The sequence below is a fragment of the Hemitrygon akajei genome, chromosome 13 (genome assembly GCF_048418815.1).
Source record: "Hemitrygon akajei chromosome 13, sHemAka1.3, whole genome shotgun sequence".
Lineage (NCBI taxonomy): Eukaryota > Metazoa > Chordata > Chondrichthyes > Myliobatiformes > Dasyatidae > Hemitrygon > Hemitrygon akajei.
Genome location: NC_133136.1, coordinates 51,701,702 through 51,725,166, shown reverse-complemented (window position 1 = coordinate 51,725,166; position 23,465 = coordinate 51,701,702). Strand labels below are relative to the sequence as shown.

General features: G+C 40.8%; 1 protein-coding gene across 3 annotated transcripts in view; it reads left to right on the top strand.

Annotated features, from left to right (window-relative positions):
• The window catches only part of tusc3 (tumor suppressor candidate 3), a 383,950-nt gene that overhangs the window by 104,979 nt on the left and 255,506 nt on the right, over positions 1-23,465 (top strand). For all 3 annotated transcript variants that reach the window (XM_073064598.1, XM_073064600.1, XM_073064597.1), the window contains exon 3: positions 20,279-20,396. In XM_073064598.1, coding sequence (XP_072920699.1) covers positions 20,279-20,396 — 118 coding nt within the window. The remainder of the gene's footprint in view (positions 1-20,278; positions 20,397-23,465) is intronic.

Here is a 23,465-nt window from a genome sequence, read left to right as displayed (position 1 = left end):
GCATAGTTTGGAAGACTAAATCACTCTTGAGTCTTTGAAAAATTGCTGACCCATTGCAGACCCCAACTGACATGCGAAGATATTCATATAAATCAAATGGGTCGAAACAGCAGTCTTATGCCTATCACACTCCTCTACCACCACTTAGTGATAACCACTCGCAAGGTTTATCATTGAGAAAAACTGTGCTCCCCGCAGAGCATCAAAACTGTCATCAATACATGAGAGCAGGAACACGTCCTTTTTAGTCTTAATATTCAGTCACAGATAATCTACACACAGTGTTATGCTAACATCGGCCTTCTGTACGAACACTACAGGTGAGGCATATGCACTATTGCCCTCTTGAATCACACCCTTCTTCAACAACTTTGAGATGTGCTCTTTCACTTAACTGTACTGATTTGGTGGAAGGCGAGAGTGTAGATGTGAAACAGCTCATCATCAATTAAATGAATTTCATGCTTGAGCTTGTCATTGTACCCAAGGTCTTCATCTTCAACAGATACTTAGCCAGTAAAGCTCTCAGCTGAGCTTGCTGTTCTTCACTATCTGCTATGTTGAGTTTGTCTAGAATTGACTTTAACTTAGGGTTACTACCCTCCTCCTTTACACTAACAATCACTTGTTCAATGCCAGCTGAAATCCTACATCACATTCCTGCTCGCTATCTACCCATTCTACCTTTGATCGTTTACTCAGCCAGGTCCTCAGTGAGAGCCATGCGACCTCTCGAGAGAGGTTTAAAATCTACTGGTACTGTATGACAACAAGAGTTAACGAACATGGGAATAACTACAAGACCACCCCGTAAAGGGATGTTAAGTGGCTCAAGTAACATCTTATGGTCAGTCCCAGCATCTCCAGTGGCCTTCCAAGCCACAATGGTAACTACCGATTCAGCAGGTATGTGCTCAGTATCTTTTCCCGATACTCGGACTATGGCTTTCTTTTCAGTACTGCGCAACTGCACTTTCTGGAAAACATCTCTCCAATCAGAATCCAACTTTCCTTCTAAGGTCATGTCAAATTCAGTGTAGACAAGTTTTCAACATTGGCTTATAATGCACAGGGCAGGTTGTTCATATTAACAGGATCTCTGACTACTAGAAAAACACAGTTGGGAATCGTCATGCCCATTGATTGAACCTCTAGCTCTAGATAGCCAAGATAATGAATATCAAGGCCGTTAGCAGCTGTTAGCCTAAGCCAGTCAGCAGTGGACAACATATCCTCATCCTTTCCATTCAAGTGTTTTCGAAAGAACTGCTCAGTCATGGTGCTCACTTGACTACCTGTGTCTAACAGACAATGGACAGAAACACCTGGTATCTTAAGCTCAACAACGAGACATATTCCTATGGCATGTTGCAGCACCTGGTCACAGGATGACTGTACATTATCTGAGTCTTTCAGGTTTCACCAAATTGCCTGACTCACAACAACCTGAGGGCTGGAGGATTCAGGCTTTATATCCCTTGCACTTTGCTCCTCTAGGCAATTCTTTGCTCCATGCCCTCCCACCTGACACTTGAAACATATTGGTTACCCATCCTTTGTGAACCTAGGGTGTAACTTGGGTCTACTGCTAGTAGCATGTGCAACACCTTTCTGTGCAGCAAGATCTTTCACCAACACACACAAAATGCTGGTGGAACACAACAGGCCAGGCAACATCTATAGGAAGAAGCACTGTCAACGTTTCAGGCTGAGAACCTTCGTCAGGACTAACTGAAAGGAAACATAGTAAGATTTGAAAGTAGGAGGGGGAGGGGGAAATGCAAAATGATAGGAGAAGACCGGAGGGGGTGGGGTGAAGCTAAGAGCTGGAAAGGTGATTGGCAAAAGGGATACAGAGCTGGAGAAGGGAAAGTATCATGGGACAGGAGGCCTAGGGAGAAAGAAAGGGGAAGGGAGGCACCAGAGGAAGATGGAGAACAGGCAGGGTGATGGGCAGAGAGAGAGAAAAAAAAGGGGAGGGGGAAATCTAAGTATATCAGGGATGGGGTAAGAAGGGGAGGAGGAGCATTAACAGAAGTTAGAGTGGTCAATGTTCATGCCGTCAGGTTGGAGGCTACCCAGACGGTATATAAGGTTTTGTTCCTCCAACCTGAGTTTGGATTCATTTTGACAATAGAGGAGGCCATGGATAGACATATCAGAATGGGAATGGGACGTGGAATTAAAATGTGTGGCTACTAGGAGATCCTGCTTTCTCTGGCGGACAGAGTGTAGGTGTTCAGCGAATCGGTCTCCCAGTCTGCGTCGGGTCTCACCAATATATAAAAGGCCACACTGGGAGCACCGGACGCAGTATACCACACCAGCCAACTCACAGGTGAAGTGTCACCTCACCTGGAAGGACTGTCTGGGGCCCTGAATGGTGGTGAGGGAGGAAGCGTAAGGGCTTGTTCCACTTACAAGGATAAGTGCCAGGAGGGCGATCGGTGGGAAGGGATGGGGGGACGAATGGACAAGGGAGTCGCATAGGAAGCAATCCCTGCAGAAAGCAGAAAGGGGGGGGAGGGAAAGCTGTGCTTGGTAGTGGGATCCCGTTGGAGGTGGCGGAAGTTACGGAGAATTATACATTGGACCCGGAGGCTGGTGAGGTGGTAGGTGAGGACAAGGGGAACCATATCCCGAGTGGGGTGGCGGGTGGATGGGGTGAGGGCAGATGTGTGGGAAATGGGAGAGATGCGTTTGAGAGCAGAGTTGATGGTGGAAGAAGGGAAGCCCCTTTGTTTAAAAAAGGAAGACATCTCCTTCGTCCTGGAATGAAAAGCCTCATCCTGAGAGCAGATGCGGCAGAGACGGAGGAATTACAAGAAGGGGATAGAATTTTTGCAAGAGACAGGGTGGGAAGAGGAATAGTCCAGGTAGCTGTGAGAGTCTGTAGGCTTATAGTAGATATCAGTAGATAAGCCGCCTCCAGAGATGGGGACAGAAAGATCAAGAAAGGGGAGATAGGTGTCGCAAATGGACAAGATAAATTTGAGGGCAGGGTTCACCGTTTGAGTTAACTCACTAATGGCTTTGCCCTGCTTTGTGACTGCTTTAAGGTCATTGTCTAGAGTGACAGATTTAGATTCCTGAGCTTTGAGAATTGAGCACTGTGCTGGGCTACTGTTACACTTTGACTTTACAGTCTTTGCATTTCCTGTGGACTCTTCTTTAAGCCACAGATGAGCCTTCTCTTGTACTTCTATCATTGAGGACTCGGGGTTATTCCGCACAAATTGATGGTGCTCCCTTCTAAGGGAAAGATCTCTGATGCCCTCTATCAATTGATCTCTGAGTGCCACCCTCTTATTGGCCACAGCATCAGGGGAACGCTTCAGTGGCAAACTCAGTGCTTGGGCTAGGGCATGTGAAAACTCTCTTATGTCTTCTCCCTCATGCTGTTTGTGAATATAAAAGTTGTGCAATAGCTGGGGTGTACTATGATTGTCTCAAAAAGCTTCCCTGAGATAGTTGAATGAGTCATCAGCCTGATATTCCTCAGCAATACTACGCATTCTTCTAGAGCTGCACCCCTGAGCAGTAACATAACAAAATCGTACTGATACTGCTCAGACCGATTTGTAGGAAGAAACACCTGTTCAACTTAGAAACATAGAAAACCTACAGCACAATACAGGCCCTTTGGCCAACAAAGTTGTGCCAAACATGTTCCTACCTTAGAAATTACTAGGGTTACCCATAACCCCCTTTTTCTAAGCGCCATGTACCTATCCAAAAGTCTCTTAAAAGACCCTATAATATCCGTTGCCACCACCGTTGCCGGCAGCCCATTCCACACGCTCACCTCTCTCTGAGTAAAAAACTTACCCCTGACATCTCTGCACCTACTTCCAAGCCCCTTAAACCTGTGCCCTCTTGTGGCACCCATTTCAGCACTGGGAAAAAGCCTCTGACTATCCACATGATCAATGCCTGTCTTCATCTTATACACCTCTATCAGGTCACCTCTCATCCTCTGTCACTCCAGGGAGAAAAGGCCAAGTTCACTCAACCTGTTTTCATAAGGCATGCTCCCCAATCCAGGCAACATCCTTGTAAATATCCTCTGCACACTTCCTGTCATTTCCATGTCCTTCCTGTAGTGAGTCGACCAGAACTGAGCACAGTACTCCAAGTGGGGTCTGACCAGTATCCTATATAGCTGCACATTACCTCACTACTCCTAAATTCAATTCTACGATTGATGAAGGCCAATGCACCGTATGCCTTCTTAACCACAGAGTCAACCTGCACAGCTGCTTTAAGCATCCTATGGACTCAGACCCCAAGACCCCTCTGATCCTCCACACTGCCAAGAGTCTTACCATTAATACTATATTCTTCCATCATATTTGACCTACCAAACTGAACCACTTCACACTTATCTGGCTTGAACTCCATCTCCCTCTTCTCAGCCCAGTTTTGCATCCTATCAATATCCCACTGTAACTTTTGACAGCTCTCCACACTATCCACAACACCCCCAACCTTAGTGTCATCAGCAAACTTACTAACCCATCCCTCCACTTCCTCATCCAGGTCATTTATAAAAATCACAAAGAGTAGGGGTCCCAGAACAGATCCCTGAGGCACACCACTGGTCACCGACCTCCATGTAAAATATGACCTGTCTACAACCATTCTTTGCCTTCTGTGGGCAAGCCAGTTCTGGATCCACTAAGTAATGTCCCTTCGGATCCCGTGCTTCCGTACTTTCTCATTAAGTCTTGCATGGGGTACCTTATCAAATGCCTTGCTGAAATCCATATACACTACATCTACTGCTCTTCCTTCATCAATGTGTTTAGTCACATCATCAAAAAATTCAATCAGGCTCGTAAGACATGACCTGCCCTTGACAAAGCCATGCTGACTATTCCTAATCATATTATACCTCTCCAAATGTTCATAAGTCCTGCCTCTCAGGATCTTCTCCATCAACTTATCAACCACTGAAGTAAGACTCACTGGCCTATAATTTCCTAGGCTATCTCTACTCCCTTTCTTGAATAAGGGAACAATATCCGCAATCCACCATTCCTCTGGAACCTCTCCTGTCCCCATTGATGATGCACAGATCATTTTCAGAGGCTCAGCAATCCCCTCTCTTGCCTCCCACAGTAGCCTGGGATACATCTCATCCGATCCTGGCGACTTATCCAACTTGATGCTTTCCAAAAGCTCCAGCACATCCTCTTTCTTAATATCTACATTCTCAAGCTTTTCAGTATGCTGCAAGTCATCACTACAATCACCAAGATCCTTTTCCACAGTGAATACTGAAGTAAAGTATTCATTAATTATGTCTGCTATTTCCACCAGTTCCATACAGACTTTCCCACTGTCACACTTGATAGGTCCTATTCTTTCACTTCTTATCCTCTTGCTCTTCACATACTTGTAGAATGCCTTGGGGTTTTCCTTAATCCTGCCCGCCAAGGCCTTCTCATGGCCCCTTCTGGCTCTCTTAATTTCCTTCTTAAACTCCTTCCTGTTAGCCTTATAATCTTCTAGATCTATAACATTACCTAGCACTCTGAACCTTTTGTAAGCCTTTTGAAATTTTCTTCTTGACTAGATTTACTACAGCTTTTGTACACCACTGTCCTTGTACCCTACCATAACTTCCCTGTCTCATTGGAACATACCTATGCAGAACTCTACACAAATATCCTGTGAACATTTGCCACATTTCTTCCATACCTTTCCCTGAGAACATCTGTTCCCAATTTAATCTTCCAAGTTCCTGCCTGATAGCCTCATAATTCCCCTTACTCCAATTAAATGCTTTTCTCACTTATCTGTTTCTATCTCTCTCCAATGCTATTGTAAAGGAGATAGAATTATGATCACTATCTCCAAAATGCTCTCCCACTGAGAGATCTGACACCTGACCAGGTTCATTTCCTAATACCAAATCAATTACAATCTCTCCTCTTGTAGGCTTGTCTACATACTGTGTCAAGATGCCTTCCTGAACACACCTAACAAACTCCATCCCATCTAAACCCCTTGCTCTAGGGAGATGCCTGTTGATATTTGGGAAATTAAAATCTCCCACCACGACAACTCTGTTATTATTACACCTTTCCAGGATCTGTTTCCCTATCTGCTCTTCAATATCCCTGTTACTATTGGGTGGCCAATAAAAAACACCCAGTAGAGTTATTGACTCCTTCCTGTTCCTAAACTTCACCCACAGAGTCCCCATAGACAATCCCTCCATGACGTTCCCCTATTCTGTAGCCGTGACACTATCTCTTAACAACAGTGCCACACTCCCACCTGTTTTGCCTCCCTCTCTGTCCTTTCTGAAACATCTAAAGCCTGGCACTTGAAGTAACCATTTCTGTCCCTGAGCCATCCAAGTCTCTGTAATGGCCGCAACATCATAGCTCCAAGTACTGATCCACACTCTAAGCTCATCCGCTTTGTTCACAATACTCCTTGCGTTAAAATAGACACACTCAAACCGTTGGTCTGAGCACGTCCCTTCTCTATCACCTGCCTATCCTCTCTCACACACTGTCTCCAAGCTTTCTCTATTTGTGAGCCATTCACCTCTTCCGCAGTCTCTTCAGTTTAATTCCCACCCCCCAACAATTCTAGTTGACTTCTTCAATAAAGTCATCAACAGCCTTCCCATCTTTCTCAACATCCCCTGTAAATGGAACAATGTGTCTTTCCCTTGGAACATATACGTAGCACCTTTTGCCATGGATTCCTCATGCCTACTACACAACTCCCTAATTTGTTCATTCAAATCAGGTTCAGTTTGCTCATTCTGTGAGTGCAACATTTTGAATACAAGTCTTTAAAGTCTCTATAACAAGCCTGGAAAAGGGGTTGCTGATGTCTCTCGGGGAAAACACGATGACTTTATGGCCGCAGTTGCCTAGGATGCCCATCACAGTTCTGCGTCCTGACATCAATCCCAATGCCCCAGCCTGGTCTCTAGGCTCTACCACAGACTCTGTGTGATAACAGGCTGTCCTTCCATCCCACGGGCGCAGCTGTCTTGTTCTTCACCACTACTGTATAATGTTTTGTATATTGTACTGCAAACAAAAATCAAAAAGCCTCTAAAATGGCTTGGAATTACCCCACTCCTGGTACCAAATTTTGTAGTTGGGGAAAATACGTATGTTGGACAACAAATACATTTTTGGGTCTTTAATTCCTTTATCTGTTTTAGATGTTATAACACTGAAAGAGGGTATCGAAACAAAAAAGAAGAAATGAATTTTAAAAAACAGTTCTCGCTATTACAATCTCAGTTTAATTTAACCCTTGTTATATATGCAGTATGAAAATAACTAAAACAAAATATACAAAACCAATACGGTAGTGGCAATTCTAAAAAAAACAATTCCAGCAAAGTTAAAATCCCACCAACCCTATACCTTATATACAACATCGAAAATATGAATAACTACATCTCACATTTGGCACACACATGCTTAGCTTCCAAGGACATACAGGCTAGTCTTCGAAATGAGTTCTCCTCTCTCACGCTATGTGATCAGAGATTAACACATTCACATTACTCTGTTATATTCACATTCGGTCATGAAAAAATAAAGAAAGACAAATAAACTTTTACAAGAAATTTTACAACATATTGACTTGCACGAGGGGTGATTGATAAGTTTGTGGCCTAAGGTAGAAGGAGTCAATTTTAGAAAACCTAGCACATTTATGTTCCAACATTGTCCCCTCCTACATTTACACACTTAGTTCAGCTGTCGAAGGAAAAATCTTCCTCGCTATTCTTGCAAGAAGGATGACATGATACATGGTAGAAAACCAATACATAGATATGGCAGTGCAAACGGAGGGATTCCTGGATTCCCAGGATGTGTGGAACACACAAGTGTTATACCCTAGTTGTTAAAGGAGGCCAAGGCAACCAAAGGGAACCTGATGGTTGTGTGGTTGGATTTAGCTAATGCAGTAATAATAAGGTACAGTGCCGCACAAGCTCATCGAGACAGCACTGAAACACTACCATATCCCGGAGAAGGTCACCAAGATCCCAGCAAGCTGTTTCAAGTGGATTCACTTAAGGTTCAGTGTGCAGGACTACGTAAGTAGAGAAGGGCATTGTGACTGGCTGTACTATATCCATAGTCCTCTTCGTCATGGCCATGAGTCTACTTATAGAGGCTGGGAAAAGAGAGACCAGAGGACCAAAGACAAGCACCAATATCAGACAGCCACCAAGCAGAGGATTTATGGATGGTCTTACAATTACAACCACAACACATATCCAGGCCAGATAAGTACTCCAGGCAATAGACGAGATAGCCACATGGGTGCGAATGAAATTTAAACCTGCCAAATCAAGGTGTTTGGTGATAAAGAAAGGCCAACTTACCCAGAAGTTCACCTTGAAGATCCAGGATGAAGAAATACCGTCTATCATAGGAAACCCCATCAAGTGCCTTGGGAAATAGTATTATGACAGTCTGAAGGATGTCAACAGCAGAAAGTTTGAAGTTAATAACTCATCAGGGGTGATTGATATGTTTGTGGCCTACAGTAGACGGGGATGAGTTATAAACTTCAAACTTTCTGCATAATCACTCAAAGAGTTGACCTGCATATGCATGTAACGAGAGCTGTATAACTCATCTCCTTCTATCTTAGGCCACAAACTTATCAATCACCCATCGGAGGACACTTCCTGGAGGTCCAAGATCCATATGCTCCACGACTACTGGACTAAGTGTGTAAATGTAGGAGGGGACTATGTTGAAAAGTAAATGTGCTAGGTTTTCTGAAATTGACTCCTTCTATCTTAGGCCACAAACTTATCAATCACCCCTCATAGTTGAATTACTAAAAGACTAACCTAGTAGGCTGATTAAGGAACTTTGCAGCCATGCTATTCCAGCGTCAATCAATTTTACTTGTGAAAATCTAAAGCATCCACATCTAAAACATGTCAAATTACTGATATTCTAGACTTACAAACAAGTATAAATGAATTTACATGGATAGTATCAAATACTATTAATATTATTCACCTTTCCTCACCAAACCTGGGAAAGCATTCAAATATCGTCCTTTCTAGAACATGGCATCTCTTTGTTCGGTTCCACCCATGCAAAATTACATCACAGTTTTAAAGGCACAGGCGGCCATTTTAGCATTACCAAGGTGAATACATAAGTGCACTTTAATAATAAAAAATGATATTCAGTGTTCAGCTGGTAACATATACAGTATGTCCCATTGCTGGACATCTTAAAACAGCCATTTCTGTTCTTTATCTAGCATTTCCTGATGTTTACCAGCTCCATGGATACTGTAAACTATAAGATTGATTGCGAGAATGTTGCATTGTCTCCTTTCCTATATGAATTCCTGTGCTGTATTCATGAAAATACTAGCTAAGTGTTTGCCTATCTGTAGGGTATACTACTCTCTTGTAATGGCTTGCACTTCTGCTTCAGACAAATCTAACCCAAGAAGGGTTCCACTCCTTGCATAACCCATCTTGTCATTAGTTCATGTGTGATATATCCTTCAATGTCAATTCAGTTTTCCTGATTTTCATCAATAGTAATGGTGGGCCTATATCCTTAGTTCAGTTCTGTGTCTGAAACACTTTTTTCAGCATCCCTTTTAAAGTTTGATTCATCCATTCTTGACAATATGCATGGAGGAAATTTTGATAGATTCTGTATAACTGCATAGTATGCTGTATCAACTGGCTTGTAAAATGCAAACCTTACCTTAGTTAATGACTCTAACCTCGGTAAAATCCACTGAGTGAATACATGCTGCGTTTATATCTTTGCTGATTTGGCTGCTCTGTTAGATGTTGTAAGGAAGGCTTCTGTCCGTTTAGTGAAACAGCCAACTACCAACAAAACATACTTGTTCCCCATTTGAGTCAGAAGGAGAGCCCCAACAAAATCAGTTTATAAATTTGTCCTAGATCTCTGCACACCAGGTAATTCATCATAAGACCATCAGACATAGGAACAGGATTATGCCATTTGCCCCATCAAGTCTGCTCCACCATTCAGTCATAGCTGATTTTTTTCCTACTCAATTCTATTCTCCTGACTTCTTCCGGTGATCTTGAACACCCTTACTAGTAAGAACCTATCAACTTACTCTGAATATACCCAATAACTTGGCCTGCACACACCTCTGAGGCAATGAATTCCACAGATTTACCACCCTCTGGCTAAAGAAGTTCCTCCTCATCTCTGTTGCAAAGGAACATCCTTCTATTCTGAGGCTGTGTCCTCTGGTCCTAGACTCTCCTACTATTGGTAACATCTTCTACATGTCCACTATATCTAGGTCTTTTAATATTCACTAGGTTTCAGTGAGATCTTTCCCCTTCCCCATTCTTCTAAATTTCAGCATAAACAGGCCGAACCATCAAACGCTCCTCACACATTAACCCTTTTATATTCAGAATCATTCTCGTAAATGTCTTCTTGACCTTTTCCAATGCCTGCACATCCTTTTTTAGCTATAGTAGCCAAAACTGTTCACAATACTTTAAACATGGTCTGACCAATGCCTATTAAAAGCCTCAGCACTCACATTCTAGTCCTCTTGAGATGAATGCTTACAAGACATTTGCCTTTCTTACTACTGACTCAACCTGTAAATTAACCTTTAGGGAATCCTGCCCTAAGATTTTCATGCCTCTTTACACCTCCAAATTTTGTCTATGTCTTTATTCCTTTTACTAAAAAGCATTATTATACACTTCCCTACACTGTATTCCATCTGCCACCTCTTTGAGCATTCTCCTAATTTGACCAAGACTTTCTGCAGACTGCCTGCTTCCTCAGCACTGCCAGTCCCTCCGACTATCTTTGTATCATGTGCATCAATTCCATCATTCAGATATATAACAGAAAAAATAATGAACCCAATACCGACCCCTGCAACACAACACTGGTCACCGGCAACAGAATCTCTTGTGTTTCCACATCAAGTTTTGTTAGAACTCATTTAAGTTTTCTTTTTGCTCTGTAATCTGCTTCCAGGTCTATAGGTCTGTGCCAAAGTCATCCCAATTTAAACTGCACAACTGCTTGCACATGCTCTATATGCTTCCATTCACTACCTGCTCCCATGTCTGTGTAAGTGCTACTTAAATTCTACCATGCAAGCTGACCAAATAGAACCAAATGTAACTTCCTTTACTATTCTCCTTCCCTTGACTATCACTACTCCACATCCTGTCCTTCTTCTAGAACACTAGAGAACCCATAAGCAAAAAGTTGTCCCTAATTCCCTTCTTACACTTGTATCTCTTCTTGATAATAACAACAACATCCATTTTGAAATGTTATTTTGATTGACATCCATATCTTTAAGTCTGCCTTCTAATAACAAAGCTGAAAGTTTGTGGATAGTTGGAATCGGGATGGATTTCAGTTCTTCAATGTAGGTGAAATGCTATGCAGCTGAAAGACTACTCATAGGTGTCTTTCACATGCCATATAAACTTCATCCACTACTCTCAGTACCCTTGAGGCATATGCTACTTGTCTCAGCTTCATGTTTTTTCTTGCAACTGAACACTGATGTAGCTTCTAAACTGCCAGTTGTCTCAAAACTTAACAACTTACATGGCTGCATACCTTAAAATGCTACCTTTAACTCATTCACTGCTTGGGTGAATACTTCTGGACATACCCAGGATCTTCTCTTCTTAGTCAATTCATATTTTTCAATTAGTATTTTGTCCTGTCATTTTTTCAAGCTATCACTGACATTTTAACCCCTTGCTTTATTGAGGTTTTCTTTTACCAAACTACAAATTGGAGTGGAACAGCAGCATAGCACTACTATAGCACCAGTGACCCGGGTTCAATTCTGCTCTGGTCTGTAAGGAGTTTGTACATTCTCCTTATGACTGAGTGAATTTCCTCCAGGTGTTTCGTTTTTCTCCAAACACATGTTGGTAAGCAGGTTAATTGGCTACATGGATGTAATGGGGCAATGTAGGTTTGTTGGGTTGGAAGGGCCTGTTACTATGCCTTTTCTCTGTGCTGTATTACCAAGCACACCTTTCCCTCCCCCCTACTTTTTGCTTTCCTCAGAAATTATTCCTTATGTAACTCCCTTATCCATTTGTCCCTCCCCACTGATCTCCCACCAGGTATTTATTCTTGCAAGTGAAACAAATGCCACACTTGCCCCTACACCTCCTCTCTCACTTCAGGGCCCCAAAAAGACCTTCCAGGTGAGGCAACACCACCAATGAGTTTGTGGGGATCATCTACTGGAGGCTCCCAGTGTGGCCTTCCATGGTCTTCTGTCCTCTCCTATCAGATTATCCCTTCTCCAGCCATTTATCTCTTTCACTAATCGACTTTCCAGCTCTCTACTTCTCCCCTCCCCTCTCATGGTTTCACCAATCACCTACTACCTTGCTGTTCTCCCTCCCATCCCCCCACCTTCTTACTCTATGTCTAATTTCTTTTCTCCAGTCCTGATGAAGGGTCTTGGCCTGAAACCCTGACTGTTTACTCTTTTCCATAGAAGCTGCCAAGCCTGCTGAGTTCCTCCAGCATTTTTTCTGTATTACTCAATCATCTCTTGATTGGATAGTTTAGAAAGCAAGATTGCTATCACTTTTCATTTGTAAACTCATATTGAATTGAGATTGCATTCTTAGTGATCATGAGATCTTCTCCTATCAGATGATTCCATTGTCTTGAGTTTTATGCCACATGATAATACATCCGTAGCCTATTCAAATAGGTCTCTGGTTGATCCCTTGCTTCTTGCCAGTACTTTGTTAGGGCTTCTGCTGCACCACACACTCCTCTGCCACCACACCCTACCCCGATTCTCATGAATTCTGCCTTTAAGTAAGTACTTATCTCACCAGTGACACCAGACTGTAGCTTTTTCTTAATGTTTGGGTTTAGAAATGCCAAAAGTAACCTCTTCCACTCTATCCAACCTATGCAACTTTTATTTAATTATTTATCTGATGTTACAGCACAGTCACATCTATGAAACCAGTCCATTTGGGTACTGCTTTACTTATTTCAGACAATCATGCCATCATAAGTTGTGGAAGAGGGTGAATGATAGTATTTCTATTTATTCCTTTAATCATTGTCAGGCACTGTCTAGCCACTACCTAGCAAATCCATTCATCCAGTGCATTTGCTCACTAAATCATGCCATGTTGGTTGTATCTCAGTAGCATTGTTCAGTTCAACTCCACTGAGGCCACATTTCATCTCTATCAGAATCATTTTTTCCAGCTTCATGAGCAAAATGCTGTGAATTTTGGAAAGATCAACTATCTTGAACTGTCTTCATTGTAAAAGCGCTGAAATGTTTTGGTTTATTGGGTGAGATTTAATAGTTTTTTTAAACCAGATATAATTCACCTTAATTAAATATGCCAATATAGAACATTTTTAATTTCTCAGATATTTCTAAAAATATCACAGTCATATAGTATAATTATAAATCTTTTTGCACCTTTTGCGGTTTAATGACATTTTCCTATAGAAGGATGCAAGGAACTGTGTACAGTACTCAAAAAAATAGCCTCACCGATGTCTTGTACACTGTGAATTTGTTTTAACCTTTACCTTATTTGTGTGTCAAATATTTAATTACCTTTAAAAAAATAAAGCATTTTAAATCTTGGTATAATATTTGTGTGAATTCCTGCTCAGTCTGCCTTTTGATATCACTATTTTCTGTTCCAAAAGATGCCCCACAACAAATGTCTGACAGTAATGAATGTGACAAAAGGGCAATTCCTCAGAACTGAGATTTTTAGATCTTTGTGGGTAGCTTTTGTCAAGGCCAGTGGTGAGCTATTGGATGCTGCCTAATGTGTTGAAACTTCTGGGATGTTTCTGTTCAACTTTAGGACTCCAGAATCTGGAATATTCTTTCATCAACTTTTAAAATGTATCTATTCAAGCTAAATGTGCACACAAAATTCTATTGCTCCAGCTCCAAAAAAAATTAGTAGGGGTTGATCCAGAGAAAGGACTTGATGTACCTTTGCTGATACAGGGTATTTGCTGCATGAAGAAATAGACATTGATTTAGTGCACTACCAATGAATCACTGCAAATTAATTTAGCTGCTTCATCAAGTACTATCAGATAGATCACACAGAATAAATAAACTTGAGAAAAATCCAAAATTACCACTAACTAATAAACGTCTTGAAAGTTTAGGTCTGTAAAGATCTGATAAACTAAGATTATTTCATCATACGGTGTATATTACATTTTATGTGTGAAACTTTGGTCAGACTGCTCATTTGTCAATTTACTTTGAATTTTGAAGCTCTCTGCCTCTAGCAAAATGAGCTGCAGATGTACTCAGCAGCGAAATAGGGCAGGAGAATATGTCAAAAAATTTATTTCATGTGATTTCTTATGTTTTTGTTAGTTGCTAATTGGTTTGAAAATTTCATTGTATTATGTAGATTTTTTTTTCAAAAAACTGTTCTCATTTCAATGCATGTTTTCCATGTGCTGAAGTAAATTTACAAGATGGTCTATGGCTTATGAGTTTTGACTAGAAATGCCACTATTTTTGAAAGCTATTGCATTGTAACTATTTTTGTTAAGCGGCAAAGCAATTTTGGATAGAATTAATGCAGAAATAGCTGGAAAAGTTCCCTCAATCAGGAAACATCTGTGCAGAAAAAAACAATTAACATTTCATAAACACAAGGTTCTGTATATACTGGAAATTTTAAGGAACACACATAATATAATGGAGGAACTCAGCAGGCAGGCAAGATCTATGGAGGGAAATAAACAGTTCATATTTCGGGCCAAAAGTCTTCAGCAGAATTAACATTTCAGCTCAGTTACCTTTTAGGAGAACTCAAAATATTTTAAAAAAACTCATTGGTAAAAATTAGGATGATAGAGAGATTAATGGGAATGTCTGTAATAGGGTGGAAACCAAAAGAGACTGAATGATGGACCTCCCAATTTCTGTAATTTCACCTAATCCTTGAGGTGCATTTGCTCCTCCAGTTCTGACCTCATGAAAAATCCTGATTTTAATCATTTTCACATAAGCATCCTGCTTCTCCAGATGTGTAAGGAGGTTGGGTAGAGAAGTGGCTGTTGCGTCACAGCTATCGAATGGTGAAAGGCCTTGGTAGATTGGACGTGGAGAGGATGTTTCCTATGGTGGGAGAGTTTAAGACCAGAGGACACAGTCTCAGAATAGAGGGGTGCCTTTTAGTATGGAGATGAGGAGGAATTTCTTCAGCCAAAGAATGGTGAATGTGTGGAATTTGTTGCCACAGGTAACTGTGGTGGTCAAGTCAGTATATATGTGATATATTTAAGGTAGAATTTATCACATTTTTGATTGGTCAGGACATGAAGGGATACAGGGGGAAAACAGGAGATTGTGGCAGAGAGAGAAAATGGATCAGCTATGATGAAATGGAGCATACTCAATCAGCCAAATGGCCTAATTTTGCTCATATCTCTTATGTTCTTATGATCTGATGTGACTGTGTTAAACTTTGTTTGATATTGCTTCTTGCAACATCGTATTTATTACTAAGTCAAAGGTGTGCTAAGCTCAAAATAATACCGATTCAAGCATTATATTTGTCTTGTAAATTTATACTGTCAGTGATATATTAGAGTAGATATTTAGAGCAATTTTTAATATAAAATCTATAAAGTAACAACAGAACTTGCACAGTTGCACTCTGGGCTTTGAATTGATGAAGAGTCCTGCTGTTCCAGAATTTACTACTTTTAACATGAAGGCAATAGAATAAATTGAATGTAGAATAGAATGCGGATTTCTAAAATGAACAATGTTATTAAACTTAGAGGAGGAGCATTCTCTGTAAGTATAGTTCTTTATGGCAGGATATATGTCATAACTATCTTACAGCTCATTTATCACAAATGCCAGAAGAAAGGAAAAAAATGCTGAAAGAGTTCCTTTGCAACTGAGGGAAGTATCTGAATTGTTCTGATGAGACCTCATAGACCTGAAACGTCAATTGTTTTTCTTCCAGAGGTTCAGCTGACCTGTTGAGTCCTGAAGCATTTTCTGCTTCAATGCATTTCCATCATCTATAGTAATTATTCTTTTAGAAGGAATATTAATTGTAAATATCAGTGTACTAGGACAAAATTAAAGAGGAAATTAAGAATACAAAGTGAGTGTGTGAAGAATAGATACTGATTAAATCAAGAAAACCCTAATGATGTTTTATATGTATGCAAAGGGAAAAAAGGATCAGAAAAAGGAAGGAAGGCCATTTCAGGCAACAAAATGGCAGCAGTACTGTGAAGGCTGAAGACATGTAAAGTTCTGAATGAATACTTTGTGTCTGCTCTCATAAAAGGGAGAGGTAATACGGGCATCAATATTAGGGAAGAAGAGTGATGTTTGGAAATGATAAATGAAGAATTCAGGGATATAGTATCTTCAAAAATAGATTGAGTTGCCAAGTCCAAATAAGTCCAGAAGCAAGAGAGGAAATAGAATCACCTCAAATTTACATTTTCTAATTCCCTTTGCTGACAAAGCATTGGAAAGTTACTGATGTGGCACTGTTGTTTAAAAAGATGAAAGTAATAGATCAAGTTACGACAAGCAAATCAGTCTTACATGGGAGTTGGCAATTTGTTGAAAAAATTTCAGACGAATTGATCAAATCAATGTTTAGTCATGCACAGATTAATTAAGGGCAGTTGGAAAGGACTTTTTAAGAAAAGGTTTTCTGATTAACTTATTGTTACCTTCACACAAAAGAATTGTGTATTAGTGAGAGTGGAACATTATTAGTTGCAGCACACAAAACAAGAACAAAGAAACAATTCTGAAACTGAATAAAACATTAATTATGCTTCAGATGGAGATTCTTCAATTTTGATTATTATATAACAAGAGGGATATGACAGCAATGGAGAGGGTACAGTGGAGATTTACAAGCCAGGATGTGGGATATAAGTTACAACGGGAAATAGAAAAGATAAGGAATAAGGGCAGTGTTATGATAGTCATGTGGCATTTCAATATGCAGCTTGATTGGGAAAATCAGCTTGGTGCTGGATCCCAAGAGAGAGAATTTGTAGAATCCCTATGAAATGGCTTTTTAGAACAGCTTGTGGTTGAGCCCACTAGGGGAAGAGTAAGTCTGGATTGGGTGTCGTATAATGAACCACATTTAATTAGGGAGCTTAAGGTATAGGAACCCTTAAGAGACAGTGATCCTAATATGGTGGAATTCAGCCTGCAGTTTGAGAGGGAAAAGGTAAAGTCAGATATATCAGTATTTTAGTGGAGTAAAGGGAATTACAAAGGACTGAAAGGAGTTGATTGGAAGGGAACACTATCATGGATTTTGGCAATGCAGTAACGGCTGGAGTTTCTGGGGGCAATTCAGGGGACCTGGGATAGATACATCACAAAGATGAAAAAATATTCTAATGGGAGGATGAGGCAACTGTGATTGAGAAAGCAAGTCAAATACAACATACAAGAAAAAGAGGAGTCTTATAGCAAAAATTATTGGGAACTTAGAGAATTGGGAAGCTTTTAAAAGCTAGTGGAAGGCACCTAAAAAAAACATAAGGAGAGAAAAGATGAAATCTCAAGGTAAGCTAGCCAATAATATAAAAGAGGATACCAAAAAAATTTTTCCCCTGGTTTAAAAAGAGTAAAATAGAGGTGAGTAGATATTATACCACTAGAATATAATGCTGGAGAAGTAGGAATGGGGGACAAAGAAATGGCGGACAAACTAAACAAGTATTTTGCATCAGTCTTCCCTGGGGGTGACACTAGCAGTACACCAGAAATTTGAGAGTGCCAGGGGGCAGAAATGAGTGTAGTTGCTATTATTAAGGAGAAAGTGCTTAGGAAGCTGAGAGGTCTAAAGATAGATAAGTCACCTGAACCAGATGGACGGCACCCTAAGGTTCTTAAAGAGGTAGCTGAAGAGATTGTGGAGGCAGGAGTAATAATTTTTTTCAAAAATCCCTAGATTTTAGAATGGTTCTGGAGGACTGGAATTTTGTAAATATCACTTTAATCTTCAAAAAGAGAGGGAGACAGAAGAAAGGAAGTCCAAGACAAGTCAGCCTGACTTTAGTGGTTGGGAAGATATTGGAGTTGATTATAAGGATGAGGTTTTGGGGTATTTCGAGGCACATGATAAAATAGGCCAAAGTCAGCATGGTTTCCTTGAGGGGAAATCTTGCCTGACAAATCTGTTGAAATTCTTTGAGGAAATAATAGTCAGGATAGACAAAGGAGAGCCAGTGGATTTTGTTTCTTTGGATTTTCAGAAGGCCTTTGACAAGGTGTCGTGCATGAGGTTGCTTAACAGGATTAGAACCCAAGATACTAGCATGGATAGAAGATTGCCTGACTGACAGGAGGGAAAGTGTGGGAATAAAGGGGTCTATTCTGGTTGGCTGCCAGTGACTAGTGGTTTTCCGCAGGGATTGGTATTGGGATTACTTCTTTTCATGTTGTATGTCATTGATTTGGATGATAGAATTCATAGGTTTCTAGTCATGTTTGCAGATGAGACGAAGATAGATGGAAGGACAGGTAGTGTTGAGGAACCAAGGGGGTTGGAGAAAGACTTAGACAGATAGACTGAATGGTAAAAAAAAAGAAGTGGCAAATGGAATATAGTGTAGGGAAGTGTATGTCATGCACTTTGGTGGAAGGAATAAAGAGTAGACATTTTTTTAAATGGGGAGAAAATTCAAAAACCAGAGGTGCAATGGCCCTTGTGCTGGATTCCATTAAGATTAACTTGCAGGTTGAGTCAGTTCTTGATTAATCAGGGAATCAAAAGTTATGGGGAGAAGGCAGAAGAATGGGGTGGAGGGAGATAATAGGTGTAGGGTCATTAGGGTTGCAAGATTATAGTTATGAGGAGAAGCCATCTTGGTTAGAATTGGTTTTAATGGAATAAATAAGACTGAGGCGGCATCTAACTGAGGTTTATAATATTATAATAATCATTGCCAATATAAATAAAAGGTGTTGGCAGAGAGATTAGTACAGACAGACTGTATGTCACAGAAAAACAATTAGGCCTTTTGGCCCATCAGGTCCACTCTGCCATTCAATCTAGGCTGATTTATTTTCCCTCTCAACCCCTGTTCTTCTGTTTATCCCCATAACCTTTGATGTCTTTACCAATCTAAAGATAAAGATTAAAGAGTAGCTTGATTTGTCACATGTACATTGAAACATACAGTGAAATACATTGTTTACATCAAATCATTTCAGTAAGGATTGTGTTGGGCAGCCTGCAGGTGCTGCCATGCTTTGGGGGCCAACATAGCATGTTCACAACTCACTAACCCTAAACGTACATCTTTGGAATGTGAGAGGAAGCTAAAGCACCTAGAAGAAATCTATGTAGTGATGGGCAGAACATGCAAACTCCTGATAAGCAGCAGCAGGATTTGAACCCTATCGGTGATTGTTGGCATTGTCAGGCATAATCAAGAACCTATCCATCTCTGCTTTGAATATACCCAATGACTTGGCCTTCACAGCCATTTCAGACAATGAATTCCACAGATTCACCAACCTCTGGCTAAAGAAATTCATGTTCTTTAGTGACATTATTCTTTTCCAGTGCCCTCTGGCCGTAGGCTTTCCCACTTGGAAACATCCTGTTCACATCCACTCTATCTCAGCTTTCAATATTTGGTAGGTTTCAATGCGATCCCCCTTTATCCTTCCATCGTTCTTGTAAACACCAGTAAGTATAGGCCGAGAGCCTTCAAAATCTCCTTTTATTCCCAGGATAATTCTTGTACATCTCCTCTGGACATTCTCTAATGCTAGCACATCCTTTCCTGGAAACAAAGCCCAAAACTGCTCACAAACTGCTCAGAATTAGATGCAAGTTAAATGCTACAGCTGAGAGGAAGTAGGAGGAGAACGTACTTCACTCAAAAAGTATTAAATATCTGGAATTGAGTCTGAAATGATGCTAGTGGCAGAGACTTACACTAATGCAGCACATGATTGGTTCCTTGGATAACCTGCAGCGTTATCAACCCCGAGCAGGGAAGTGGGATTAACCTTATGTCTTAAACACAAGAGATTCTGCAGATGTTGGAAATCTACAGCAACACACAAGACCTTAAGTCTATCTTTGGTCGCATGCACAAGATGGGTCAAGAAAGCCTCCTTTGGTACATTAAGATTTTGTGAATTATTAAGTGCACTTTTCACATTTGAGATTGATTTTTATATTTGGCCTTTTTTCTTTATACTACAGACAAGCAAATGAAGAATACCAGGTGCTGGCAAATTCATGGCGGTATTCCTCTGCATTTTCTAATAAGCTTTTCTTCACTGTGGTGGATTATGATGAAGGAGCAGATGTATTTCAACAGGTGCGGTTTTTGTTATGCTCATCATTTTTATTGGTAACAAAATGATTAAATTTCAAATCCCTTGGCAGGTGTGTTTGACGCTGCAAAGGTATTGTTAAGAAACATTAAATTAATAGTTGAAAACAAACAGGTGATATTCATGCTGGCCATTTTGTATTGAAGACTGTGCATGTGCAAAATATAACGAAAATTTGGCCATATGATACCCATATAAATCCATCTGATTTATTTTTAGGTGGTGTGTAAATTCATAAATTACTGTATATTTCCTCCTGACATTGAAGGAAGCAGTTCAGCCTTTGAGTCATAGAAGCATAGAAGACCTACAGCACAATACATGTAGGCCCTTTGGCCCACAATGCTGTACCAAACATGTATTTACTTTAGAGATTACCTAGGGTTAGCCATAGCCCTCTATTTTTAAGCTCCATGTACCTATCCAAGAATCTCTTAAAAGACCCTATTGTATCTACCTCCACCACTGTTGCTGGCAGTCCATTCCACACACTCACCACTCTCTGCATAAAAAAACTTACCCCTGACATCTCTTCTGTACCTGCTTCCAAGCACCTTAAAACTGCGCCCTCTGTTAGGTATTTCAGCCCTGGGAAGAATCCTCTGACTATCCACACGATCAATGCCTCTCATCATCTTATACACCTCTATTAGGTCACCTCTCATCCTCTGCCACTCCAAGGAGAAAAGGTCAAGTTCACTCAACCTATTCTCATAAGGCATGCTCCCCAATCCAGGCAACATCCTTGTAAATCTCCTCTGCACTCTTCTATAGTTTCCATATCCTTCCTGCAGTGAGGTGACCAGGTACTCTGACCAGTGAGGTGACATTACTCCAAATGGAGTCTGAGTAGGGTGCTATATTGCTGTAACATTACCTCTCGTGCCTTGAACTAAATCACATGATTGATGAAGGCCAATACACCGTCTGTCTTCTTAACCACACAATCTACCTACGCAGCAACTTTGAGTGTCCTTATGGACTCGGACCCCAAGATCCCTCTGATCCTCCACACTGCCAAGAGTCTTCCTATTAATACTACGAGGGGTGATTGATATGTTTGTGGCCTAAGGTAGAAGGAGGTGAGTTATACAGTTCTCGTTACATGTGCATGCAGGTCAACTCTTTGAGTGATTATGCAGAAAGTTTGAAGTTAATAACTCATCTCCTTTTACCTTAGGCCACAAACTTATCAATCACCCCGATGAGTTATTAACTGTTGAGTTATTAACTTCAAACTTTCTGCATAATCACTCAAAGAGTTGACCTACATGTGCATATAAAGAGAGCTGTATAACTCTTCTCCTTCTACCTTAGGCCACAAAGTTATCAATCGCCCCTGCTGTGGACACTTCCTGGAGGTCCAAGATCCATATGCTCCATGACCGCTGGACTAAGTGTGTAAATGTAGGAAGGGACTATGTTGAAAAATAAATGTGCTATGTTTTATAAAATTGACTCCTTCTACCTTAGGCCACGAACATATCAATCACCCCTCGCATATTCTGCCATCATACTTGACCTACCAAAGTGAACCACCTCAGTCCTGATGAAGGGTCTCAGCCCAAAACGTTGACAGTGCTTCTCCTTATAGAAGCTGCCTGGCCTGCTGTGTTCCACCAGCATTTTGTGTGTGTTGTTTGAATTTCCAGCATCTGCAGATTTCCTCATGTTTGCACCTCAATCTTTTCTAGGTTGAACTTCATCTGCCACTTCTCAGCCCAGTTTTGCATCCTATCGATGTCCTGCTGTAACCTCTGACAGCCCTCCACACTATCCACAGCACCCCCAACCTTTGTGTCATCACGCTGGTTAATAGAGCAATCATATTTCCTACAGGTTATACTTACAACCTATTTCTCTACATTCCCATAATTTCTAGCTAACACAATTAGTACTGCGGAAAAGTCCTAGACACATATATATAGTTCTGGTGCCTAAGACTTTTGCACAGTACTGTATTTGTCAATGCGGAGCAGAGAGCGAGTTTGTAAATCTGCCGGAAGCAGAGGCTGTTGGAATGGTGATGGTGGGATGCTGCTGGAGGATTGTGGGATAGATGGCAGAAAAGGAGTGTCAGGGCAGGGTCTGCACAGGTGCAGACAAACCCAACCTGTGACACCAGGAAAAGTCTTTGATTACAACAATTGGTTTATTGATCATTACAGAATGTCCCTCTGGAGCTTCCACTCCCTCTCCTCCCTCTTTCCCTTTTCCAAACCAAACCTCCCCTCTCTCTGCCCCTTGCCCACATTCAGTCCACAGTCGAGACCATATCAGAATCAGGTTTATCATCACTCACAGATGTCCTGAAATTTGATTTTTTTCTGTCAGCAGTACAGTCCAATACATAAAATTACTACAATCTTAGGCTTTCCAGCTATATATATGTGCCTAAGACACTTACATAGTACTGTACACTTATTTATTTACTGTGGCTAATTAAAATAGTAACCCACATATCTTTGGGTTTGAGTGGAAACCAGAGCACCAGAAGGAAACCCAGACAATCACAGGAAGAATGCGCAAACTTCATACAAACAACACCAAGGGTTAGGACTAAAACTGAGTTAAGATCATAAAAACATAAGACATAGGAGCAAAATTAGGCCATTTAGCCAATCAAGTCTGTTCTGCCATTTCATCATAGCTGATCCAATTTTCTTCTCAGCCCCAATCTCCTGCCTTCTCCCCATAATCCTTCATGCCCTGACCAATCAAGAATCTATCAACCTCTGCCCTAAATATACATAAAGCCTTGGCCTCCACTGCTGCCTGTGGAGAAGAATTCCATAAGTCCACTGTTCTCTGGCTAAAGAAAATGCACCTCATCTCAAATGAGTAGCAGGATAGATAGGGTAAATGCAAGCAGGTTTTTTCCAATGAAACCTAGTACTACAACTAGAGTCATAGATTGAGGGTGAAAGATGAAAGGTTTAAGGGAAATTTCTTCACTCAGATGGTTGTGAGAGTGTGGAACGAGCTACCAGTGCAAGTGGTGCATGTGAGCTTGATTTTAATGTTTAAGAGAAGTTTGGATAGGAACATGATTA